Source organism: Drosophila tropicalis, unplaced genomic scaffold (assembly GCF_018151085.1).
Source record: "Drosophila tropicalis isolate 14030-0801.00 unplaced genomic scaffold, ASM1815108v1 contig_717, whole genome shotgun sequence".
NCBI classification, from domain to species: Eukaryota; Metazoa; Arthropoda; class Insecta; order Diptera; family Drosophilidae; genus Drosophila; species Drosophila tropicalis.
This window is the reverse complement of record NW_027173201.1, coordinates 869425-881018: the sequence shown is the minus strand read 5'-3', so window position 1 is coordinate 881018 and position 11594 is coordinate 869425. Positions and strand designations below refer to the sequence as shown.

The 11594-nt window shown below is 43.9% G+C and overlaps 1 protein-coding gene across 1 annotated transcript; it reads left to right on the top strand.

Annotated features, from left to right (window-relative positions):
- The first annotated feature begins 761 nt into the window (after positions 1-761).
- LOC137579612 (uncharacterized) lies at positions 762-6762 on the top strand. The gene is made up of 6 exons (XM_068293390.1): positions 762-884; positions 2699-2871; positions 3460-4068; positions 4149-5805; positions 5876-6234; positions 6357-6762. Exons 1-6 carry the CDS (start codon positions 762-764, stop codon positions 6760-6762), a joined length of 3327 nt encoding a protein of 1108 aa, XP_068149491.1.
- Positions 6763-11594: the final 4832 nt, after the last annotated feature.

The following is an 11594-nucleotide window of genomic DNA, read 5'->3' as shown; positions in this document are numbered from 1 at the left end:
CAACTGTCAGAGACCACAAATGAGAAAGAGGGAGACAACAACACTGATGTCTTGCTAAAAAAATTGTGTGATTTACTGCGACCACAATTGTTTGACATAGTGGCGCCTCAACGCCAGACACAAAACGAAACGCACGATTCAGTGCCGACGAGCAACGACTGTTGCGCGAACGACAGCGGCAGCGAAAACGAGATGGCAGCAGAACGAATTGGCGCGCAAAACCAGCGTCGTGAACCAGAACCAGTGTTGGAAACCCTCGTGAGAAAGAAATGGGTCACGCAGCTGATAAACATAAGCGGTGTATATGGAATCAATGGTGTACAAATGCACATGCTTCTAGTCTCCAAGCTTAAAGGACGGGCTCATGAGTGGTTACATGCCAATGGTACGCGCATTTTGGAACCCGTGGGCAACATCTGTGAGCAGCTCGTCGAGTCGTTCGGGAAAACTGTGTCTCAAGCAGATGCCAGGCGCCTATTCGAGTCTCGAATTTGGAGCGCCAATGAGAGTTTCGTCAGTTACATCGATGAGAAGGCCAGGCTGTCAGATGCTATCTGCATCAGCGAAGAGGAGCGAGTAGACAAAGCCATTTAAGGGATTCCTGTGGAGGGACTCCGCATTCAAGCGCAAATTCAAGGATTTCATTTTCAGGCATTAAGCTACCGGTACAGCGAGCAACAAGAGAAACTACAAAGGTGGCCGCTACGGGCAGACGTTCCAAAGAAGGTATTCGTTGCTACAACTGCAACTCGAAGGGCCACATGAGCAAGGACTGTAAGAAACCCGACAGAGTGCCAGGGTCCTGCTTCGGATGCGGTGCCTTGGATCATTGGGTGGCTAAGTGTCCACTTAATAAGGAGAAGCTGGCTGAAGGATGCGACGACGTAAGATTTGTTAAGATATACTTTAAAACACCAACTAATCCTTACTTAGTTACAGCATGCTTCATAGACTCAGGCAGTGATGTTTCACTTTGTGAGGAACATTATATACACAAGAATAATGTCCCACACAACAAACAAGCTACAACAAACAAGATACAAACAGCCAGATACAAACACAAACCAAAATATAAGAGTGAGATCAGATGTGAATGATCAAATAAACAAGGCCAGCCGAACATTGCAGATCGAACCCCACGCAACCGCTGACGATTTCGTACAAGCGGGAAGATGCGTGGGAGACATAATGCGATAAGTTCGGTCGTATAAGAGCCAATACAAGAGGCCGACCGAATATTGCCGATCGAACCCCACGCAACCGCTGGCGATTTTCGTACAAGCGGGAAGATGCGTGGGAGACATAATGCGATAAGTTCGGTCGTATAAGAGCCAATGCGAGAGGCCGGTCGAACATGGCCAATCGGACCCCACGCAACCGCTGGCGATTTCGTACAAGCGGGAAGATGCGTGGGAAACATAATACGATAAGTTCGATCGTATAAGAGTATTTGGAACCCGGCTTGACTGCATAATTGCACACAAAAGGGGGCATTGGCCTACTTATGCAAATTAAGAGCACAGAGAGGCAAATATGAGTGCATGCATTAGAATACGCTGAATAAATGTACATGCATGTTCACACGTACACTATGCGTGAGGGAGAGTATCGATGACCAATAGCGTACTCTCTGCCTACGTCACGCTCATGAGAATGAAAGCAGTTAGATTGCGAGCAGCCAAAATCTGGTGAGCGAGAGAAAACGAAAGTGAGGGCCAAGCAAGCCCAGGAGACGGGTGCGGGGTATGCATGCTTGGTATGAAGCAATGATGGTTTATGGAGGCGTGAGGGGAATATGCAAGCCGAAGGGGGAGGGATGAGGCCATGGGGAAGCCCTCTATCTGATGGATGCGAGATGCACATGAAAGTGTGTTCGCATGGGGATTTAAATAATACAATACGTTAAATTAATCAGGCTATTTATGTTTAAATGATAATTTTAGTTAACACAATTAGTATATATGTATGTAAATATCAATGTTGAGCAAATATGGGTGAAATTGGGTATGACGAGTGAATCAAAGGGAGCGACGGGCGACGGCAGCGCTGGCAGAGAAAGCAGAGAGAGTCAACGGGATACGAAGGGCGGCCAATAGAAAGGCGACGCCAATGCGTGAAAGTGATGGAAGCACGTAGATACAAGGGAGCGAGACAAGGACAAGGAAATAAATGGGCGCTCAGCCACAAAGAAAGTGGACATATGCGCAAGGGATTTACGGGACTTTCACCACGCATAGCAACAAGTGGATGCGTGGGTGAAAGCAGAGGGCCGATGGAAATGTACCAGCTGTATAGCGGTACTACACCAAGATATTCCTGAGGCCGGGGAATCTGCCTATATAAAGGCAATGCCCATCAAGCAGATCATCAAGTCATCAAGTCGTGATCAAGTAACAAGTAATTAAGGCCTTACGAGTAACCTTAAAAACTTATCAAGGAAACAAAAGGAGCAGAGGAAAAACAAGGAACTATACAGGCCTTACGAGTAACCTGTACAGTTTATTTCGACAGCAACAAATCCTTAAATAAGGATAGTAAGCACCGCACCCAAGCTAGAGTGAGTGGGAGAGAAGCCAAGCATTTCCAGGAGTATCCAAAGTCAGTGGTAGGCACGAGGATATATCCTACTGCCGGAAATTCCAGGATCTATATATCCTGACGATCACCAATTACTGAGGAACATCCTGCTTCGTGATAGTCGCTACGGGATGTATCCCAGAACCTAAAAGCGAAAGCCATCTCAACAAACAATAGCGAAAGGGGTGCAGAGGTGTGGAGCACCAACCAAGCGCAGGATACAGGCCGAGACAACGACCCGCAACGGTTGCAGGAGCAAAAGGAAGGCAAGAAGGGACGACGAGGGATTGCGAAGTGATTCGACAACGCTGTCCAAGCCCAGACCTACCGCAGAGAAACTCGTCATAACCAATCAAGCCCATAAAACGATCGCAAATAAACGTATTATAAAACCCAAATCAATAAACAAAGCTGTTCTGATTTCACCGGGGCACAAAATAAATTTTGTTGTGCCGAACCTAGCCCACGAGATATTATAAATATCCCGAAGGACGAGAAAGGATCGTTACAACTGGCGCCCAACGTGCTATACTGGTGAAATTTAGAAAAACAATACAGTTTATAAATCAGAAAAAGATCAAAAATGGGAAAAGGATGGATTTACCACATGAAGAAGGAGGATTTGGTACAGACAGGCCAAAGGATCGGGATCGAGATAACCGGCACAGTGGAGGAAATGAGGAAACAGCTAGGCGAGTGGGTAGAAAGGAATGAAACGGACCCAGACTGGAAGGAGGAAATAAATAGATTGGAAACAAAGTACTCGAAAAATATAAAAATGAAAACAATAGCAAGCACATCAAAAACATGCGAAAGTGAGGCTGAGGAATTCCAAAAGATAAACATCGCCACACTAGCAATCCCACCATATTTACCACCAAGATGGGGAAGCGAAGGAGCCCTAGATAATGCAGAGACAAAGAGGGACATAAGGAGACAAACAATAGACCCCAAGAAAACGGCACCACATACAACAAACAAGACCACCGAATACGCCAAGGTGGCAAAACAAGTGAGGGAGTGGACATTCAGGTTCGACGGCAATTCCAGACCACTAGAGTTCATAGAACAGATCGAGTGGTCAGCAGACATGTATGGCATCGAACTGGACATGATCCCGAGAGCGATGCCAGAGCTGCTGAAAGATAGGGCACTCAAATGGTACGTCGCAAACAATAAGCAGTGGCGAACATGGAAGGAATTTGTTGAGGGCTTCAAGAAATATTTCTTGCCGAAAGGATTCTTCAACAAATTGGCTGATCAAGTGAAAAATCGCAAGCAAAACAGAAACGAGTACTTCAAGGACTATATGGTGGATATGCAAACATTGATGAGACCCCTAAAAATACCAGAGTACGAACAATTGGAGGTCATATTGGAAAATTGCACTCCAGATCTAAAAATATTCGTTCGGCCGCACAGGGTCAGAGATCTAGACGAGCTGATGCAGTTGGCAGAAGAACACGAGATGCTCGAACAAGAGCGATTCGAGTTCCATCGCGAAAACAATGCTCAAAGAACACATAACAACCAATCAAACCACAGAGGAGGAAATAATCACGGGCCACCAGTCACACAGTGCCGAAGATGCCAGGACAACAGCATGGAGAATCATTCGAGAGCAAACCAAGAAAACAAGAACGTCCGAGACGGAAAAGTCCTGAACCCGAATCAGGCGTGCCGCAGATGCGGGGGAGCCGGACACTGGGCCAGAGAATGCAACAATCAGAGACTCAATTTCTGCTGGCAGTGTGGAAAAGTGGGAAAAAGGACGAAAGAATGTTGTTGGAGCTCGGGAAACGAAAGGCGGTTCCAGCCTATCAGGGGCGAGCAGGGACCCAGCCAACAAGCTCCTCACCACTAATAGGCCAACTAGTAGAAGAAGAGGATCAATTGTCAGCGATTATCGAAGTAGCAGGAATACAGATGAAAGCGACAATTGACTCCGGAGCCACGAGTAGCTTTATCAGCAAGCAGATATTGGAAACAGTGAGGAATAAGGGAAAATGGGAGAACACACACAAACAGGTATACATGGCAGACGGAAAAGTGCGAGACATTGAAGAGCAATGGACAGGATGCGTGAGATTCGGACACAAGGAAATCCACATGCCATTTCTGGTCATGCCAGAAGGAATGGATGCGCTAATATTGGGGTGGAATTTCCTCCGGATTATGAACACAGAAATATCGTGCGGTGGCCACAAAGTGCGAATACCGACAATGAGGCGAATACAGGGCAGGCGCGTAGAAAGAATATCCATAATGGTCACTCAGAAGAGTGACCAGCAAGAAATACAAAGCTTTCTGAGTCAGGAATTGAAGGAATTAGAGAAAGTTAAGGGACTGTCAAAGGTGGGAATACATCGCATAACGATGAAGGACGATATCCCAATAAAACAAAGGTATTACCCGAAAAACCCGAAAATACAAGGAGAAATCAATGCAAAGGTCGACGAACTGTTGACAATGGGATGCATAGAACCATCGCAAAGCCCATATAGCTCACCCATAGTGATGGTGAGAAAGAAACAGACAGGCAAATGGAGATTATGCGTAGATTTTAGACAGATTAACGCAAAATCTATAAAAGATGCATACCCAATGCCACGCATCGATTACATCTTGAATCAACTACGCGAAGCAAAATTCATAAGCAGTTTAGATCTGAAGGACGGATACTGGCAAATTCCGTTAGAAGAGAAAAGTAGACCAATGACGGCATTCACAGTCCCAGGGAAGGGGTTATTTCAATGGAAAGTAATGCCGTTCGGTTTACACTCAGCATCAGCAACTTTCCAACGCGCACTGGACCAAGTCATTGGCCCAGAAATGATACCAAACGCATTCGCCTACCAAGATGACATTGTGATAGTGAGCAAAACAATCGAAGAACACATGAATCATCTACAAGAAGTGTTCAGGAGATTGAAGGAAGCAAACTTGAGAATTAATGCCGAGAAGTGCCAATTCTTTAGAAAGGAGCTAAAGTTTCTAGGACACTTGGTAACAGAAAACGGTATTGCAACGGACCCAGACAAGGTGGCAGCAATAGCCCAATTGAAGCCGCCCACGTGCACAAAAGAATTACGGCAATACCTAGGGGTGGCCTCGTGGTACAGACGATTTGTACCGAATTTTGCTATGATAACTCATCCGTTAAACGCATTGCTCAAGAAAAAAACCAAATGGTATTGGAGCGAGGAGCATCAAGCAGCATTCGAATCGGTAAAAAGAAAAACTCACGAGTGACCCAGTATTGGCATGCCCAGATTTCACAAAAACGTTCGTACTCCAGACAGATGCAAGCAACACAGGATTAGGGGCCATACTGGTACAAAACACCGAGGAGGGGGAAAGAGTGGTTTCATATCTGTCGAGAGAATTGAATCAAGCAGAGAAGAACTATTCAGCAACAGAGAAGGAATGCTTAGCAATAGTGTGGGCAGTACGCAAGCTGAGACCATATCTCGAGGGATACCGATTTAAGGTGGTGACAGACCACATGGCGTTGAAGTGGTTGAATAGCATAGAAAGTCCCACGGGCCGCATAGCTCGATGGGCACTGGAATTACAACAATACGATTTCGAAATAGCATATCGAAAGGGCAAACTAAACATTGTCGCCGATGCACTATCAAGACAACCGATGGAAGGGTGCAAAAGAATAGTAGACAATGGCGCCCGATTACGACAAGCAAACAAAGAATGCGAGTGGATTCAAGAAGTAATAAATAAAATACTACAACAACCACAGAAGTACCCAGATTACATAGTAGAAAACAGCAGCAACAATGGCGCAACAACAACTACTGCAGCTGCAACAATAGCAACAAAGCAACAGCAAGAAGAAGCAATAACAGCAACAGCAACAGCAACAACAGCAGCAACAGCAACAACAACACGAGATGGAAGAATATCCACAGTGCCCATGGGAGGGCCAAGACCGGCCTTAAGCATAGGCAAGGTCCGCACCCATGGGGCACCACACCGGTACTCGGCCAATACTGGCCCGGCAAGATATTACTGCCCAGGAATGCCACAGGGCATGAGAGATATCAGGACGGTGGAGGAAAGAGATTGGCCCGAGATGGTAGCAGATATCAAAGGCCAACCATGGTGCACAGGAAGGGCCAGGAGAGTAGAATGCTATGGGCGGGACAAAATAGGTATAGGATTGGATAGCTCAGGGGGTAGTTCGGTTTGTAGCTAAAGGAGAACATAGTAAGTAGAATAAGTAGGCGTAATGAGGGGTATAATAAGTAGGATAATTAGATATAAGTAGATAAAAAAAAAAAAAAAATGACGGGCCAAATATAAAAAAAAAAAACAAAATGGAAAAGATGCCCTAATCCGCCAGCAATTTAACGAAAAGATACTCAGTAATCGCCAAGGCATTTAGGAGATGCCAAAGGCCAATAAATGTCGAGCTTTGAGTCCCTAAAGAAAAATATCCCCAAAAAACAAGCAAAACACATGCAGATCAAATAAAAAAAAACTACAAAGGCAAAACACTAAAAAATGCACAAGGACGAAAATGGAAAAATACACACGCAGGAAACAAACACAACAAACACACGCAGGAAACAAACACAACAAACACAAGAAAACAAACAAGGACAAGGGACAGGAGGGCAAATCCCTCCCGAAGAAGGGGGAGTGTGAGGAACATTATATACACAAGAATAATGTCCCACACAACAAACAAGCTACAACAAACAAGATACAAACAGCCAGATACAAACGACAAGACACAAACCAAATATAAGAGTGAGATCAGATGTGAATGATCAAATAAACAAGGCCAGCCGAACATTGCAGATCGAACCCCACGCAACCGCTGACGATTTCGTACAAGCGGGAAGATGCGTGGGAGACATAATGCGATAAGTTCGGTCGTATAAGAGCCAATACAAGAGGCCGACCGAATATTGCCGATCGAACCCCACGCAACCGCTGGCGATTTTCGTACAAGCGGGAAGATGCGTGGGAGACATAATGCGATAAGTTCGGTCGTATAAGAGCCAATGCGAGAGGCCGGTCGAACATGGCCGATCGGACCCCACGCAACCGCTGGCGATTTCGTACAAGCGGGAAGATGCGTGGGAAACATAATACGATAAGTTCGATCGTATAAGAATATTTGGAACCCGGCTTGACTGCATAATTGCACACAAAAGGGGGCATTGGCCTACTTATGCAAATTAAGAGCACAGAGAGGCAAATATGAGTGCATGCATTAGAATACGCTGAATAAATGTACATGCATGTTCACACGTACACTATGCGTGAGGGAGAGTATCGATGACCAATAGCGTACTCTCTGCCTACGTCACGCTCATGAGAATGAAAGCAGTTAGATTGCGAGCAGCCAAAATCTGGTGAGCGAGAGAAAACGAAAGTGAGGGCCAAGCAAGCCCAGGAGACGGGTGCGGGGTATGCATGCTTGGTATGAAGCAATGATGGTTTATGGAGGCGTGAGGGGAATATGCAAGCCGAAGGGGGAGGGATGAGGCCATGGGGAAGCCCTCTATCTGATGGATGCGAGATGCACATGAAAGTGTGTTCGCATGGGGATTTAAATAATACAATACGTTAAATTAATCAGGCTATTTAGGTTTAAATGATAATTTTAGTTAACACAATTAGTATATATGTATGTAAATATCAATGTTGAGCAAATATGGGTGAAATTGGGTATGACGAGTGAATCAAAGGGAGCGACGGGCGACGGCAGCGCTGGCAGAGAAAGCAGAGAGAGTCAACGGGATACGAAGGGCGGCCAATAGAAAGGCGACGCCAATGCGTGAAAGTGATGGAAGCACGTAGATACAAGGGAGCGAGACAAGGACAAGGAAATAAATGGGCGCTCAGCCACAAAGAAAGTGGACATATGCGCAAGGGATTTACGGGACTTTCACCACGCATAGCAACAAGTGGATGCGTGGGTGAAAGCAGAGGGCCGATGGAAATGTACCAGCTGTATAGCGGTACTACACCAAGATATTCCTGAGGCCGGGGAATCTGCCTATATAAAGGCAATGCCCATCAAGCAGATCATCAAGTCATCAAGTCGTGATCAAGTAACAAGTAATTAAGGCCTTACGAGTAACCTTAAAAACTTATCAAGGAAACAAAAGGAGCAGAGGAAAAACAAGGAACTATACAGGCCTTACGAGTAACCTGTACAGTTTATTTCGACAGCAACAAATCCTTAAATAAGGATAGTAAGCACCGCACCCAAGCTAGAGTGAGTGGGAGAGAAGCCAAGCATTTCCAGGAGTATCCAAAGTCAGTGGTAGGCACGAGGATATATCCTACTGCCGGAAATTCCAGGATCTATATATCCTGACGATCACCAATTACTGAGGAACATCCTGCTTCGTGATAGTCGCTACGGGATGTATCCCAGAACCTAAAAGCGAAAGCCATCTCAACAAACAATAGCGAAAGGGGTGCAGAGGTGTGGAGCACCAACCAAGCGCAGGATACAGGCCGAGACAACGACCCGCAACGGTTGCAGGAGCAAAAGGAAGGCAAGAAGGGACGACGAGGGATTGCGAAGTGATTCGACAACGCTGTCCAAGCCCAGACCTACCGCAGAGAAACTCGTCATAACCAATCAAGCCCATAAAACGATCGCAAATAAACGTATTATAAAACCCAAATCAATAAACAAAGCTGTTCTGATTTCACCGGGGCACAAAATAAATTTTGTTGTGCCGAACCTAGCCCACGAGATATTATAAATATCCCGAAGGACGAGAAAGGATCGTTACAACTTATTAAAATCTCATGTTTACCAGAAAATATACATTTAATTTCACTTAATCATAAATATTATGGATTAAATAAGAGTCCACTTTTGTCATATGGAAAAGTCAAGTGTTTTGTATTCAAAAATTCAATAAAAGTATTCTTTCATTTAATAGTAGTCGATCATTATCGATATAATAACTACTCATTAGTCTATGAGCCATGAAGTAATTTTGGGAATAGATTTTATGAAAGCTTGTAATATTAAGTTAGACTTAAATGCCTTGAAAATGGTTACACTTGAAATGAGAGAAGGCGAAAATGAACTTGGAGAGCGGTCGGAGTTTGAGTCCTTGTCATTGCAGACATGCCATACAGATTTGCAAATAGCTAGAAATGTAAATGTTGGGAGAACAGTTGATGAAATAGTTAAAACAAAAAATTGTAAGAATAGAATAGTCACGAAAGAATGTAACCCCGAAGGGGAAGACGAGGAAATTGTTAGCGAAATAGTTAAGGGGGGTGATAGCGAGATTGTTAGCGAAATGGTGAATGAAATTGATAGCAAGATTGTTAGTAAAACAGAGAATGGAGATAGTAGCAAAATGGTTACGAAAAGTAGGAATGAAGCTGTTATTGAGTTGGTCAGTGAAAAATTTAGATCGGATAGAAAATGTGAAGAAAGAAAAGAAACTGCTGATGTCCAATCTCTAAGCGAAGTAGAATTTGAATTATTGAATATCGAGTGTTTTAACACTGGAGTTGATTGCAAAATAGGTGAAAGATTAGATTTTAAAATCCGGAAAAAGTTTGAGCAATTGTTTGAGAGATCATATTTGGTAGCACAAAGGCCTGAATTGCCTGATGTGAAATGTGAAATGAAGCTCAACGTGGAAGGGTCGAAGGCATTCAGTTGTGCGCCTAGGGAGATTGTCATATTCTGAGAAAGGGAAATTGCAGGCGATGTTAGACGGGTACTTGGAGAAAAAGATCATTCGCCCAAGTGAGTCGGAGTATGCATCACCCATTGTGTTAGTGCCTAAGAAAGCTGGCGAGCTAAGGTTGTGCATTGACTTTAGAAGATTAAACAAAGTTTTGGTTAAAGATAACTACCCTATACCTCTGATAGACGATTTGTTAGACAAGCTTGGCGACAAACGATTTTTTTCTAAATTGGATCTAAAGGATGGCTATTTTCACGTGTTCATGGAGGAAAACTCAGTTAAATATACATCTTTCGTCACTCCGTTAGGCCAGTTTGAGTTCCTCAGGATGCCAATGGGTCTGAAAAACTCGTCATCAGTGTCTCAAAGATTTGTTAACAAAATTTTTACAGATATGATTAGAGATAATAAAGTAATAGTGTATCAAGACGATATCATGGTGGCCATTAGAACTGCCGAAGAGCACCTGGATATACTGAAAGAAGTTTTTAGAAGGATAATCAGAAACAAGCTGGAATTGCGTATAGATAAGTGTGAGTTCTTTCAGTCCAGCATTAGATACTTGGGATTTATCATATCGGAAGAGGGAATTAGAGCCGATGACAAGGGCCTAGAGGCGGTTAAGAACTTTCCCATACCAACAAATGTTCACACAGTAAGTTTCTTGGGATTGGCTTCTTATTTTCGTCGTTTTATTAGAAATTTTTCGTTAATTGCAAAACCACTCTATGACCTATTGAAAAAAGATAGGGTGTTTAAATTTGGAAAGGAAGAGCTAGATTGTTTTTCGTTGCTCAAAGATAAATTAGTAGAATTGCCGGTGTTGGCAATATATAACCGCAAGGACGAAGTAGAGTTGCATTGTGATGCGAGCGCGTTAGGCTTTGGGGCAATGTTAATGCAAAGGAAAGAAGACAAAAAACTGCACCCTGTTTTTTATTACTCAAAACGGACGTCTGATGTAGAATCAAAGTACCACAGTTTCGAATTAGAGACCTTGGCAATAGTATATGCAGTCCGCAGGTTCAGAGTGTATTTACAGGGAAGATATTTTAAAGTATTTACAGATTGTAATTCACTGACTCTCACTCTCAATCGAATTGAATTAAACCCAAGAATTGCGAGATGGGCTCTTGAGCTACAGAATTATGATTATGAAGTAGTGCACAGGGCAGGCAAACAGATGCAACATGTAGATGCGCTTAGTAGATGTACGAACATACTTGTTGTAGATACAAATAGTTTTGAAGACAATCTTGTTATATGCCAGAACAGGGACGAGAAGTTGCAGAAAATAAAAAGAAAGTTGGAATTTTC

Bases quoted from the DNA above. Each gene is read 5' to 3' on its own strand.
- LOC137579612 (XM_068293390.1), top strand. From the start codon at position 762: ATGAGCAAGGACTGTAAGAAACCCGACAGAGTGCCAGGGTCCTGCTTC. The intron at 885-2,698 runs GTAAGATTTGTT...GCTTCGTGATAG, and splicing joins TGGCTGAAGGATGCGACGAC to TCGCTACGGGATGTATCCCA. The intron at 4,069-4,148 runs GTTCCATCGCGA...ACGGGCCACCAG, and splicing joins CTCGAACAAGAGCGATTCGA to TCACACAGTGCCGAAGATGC.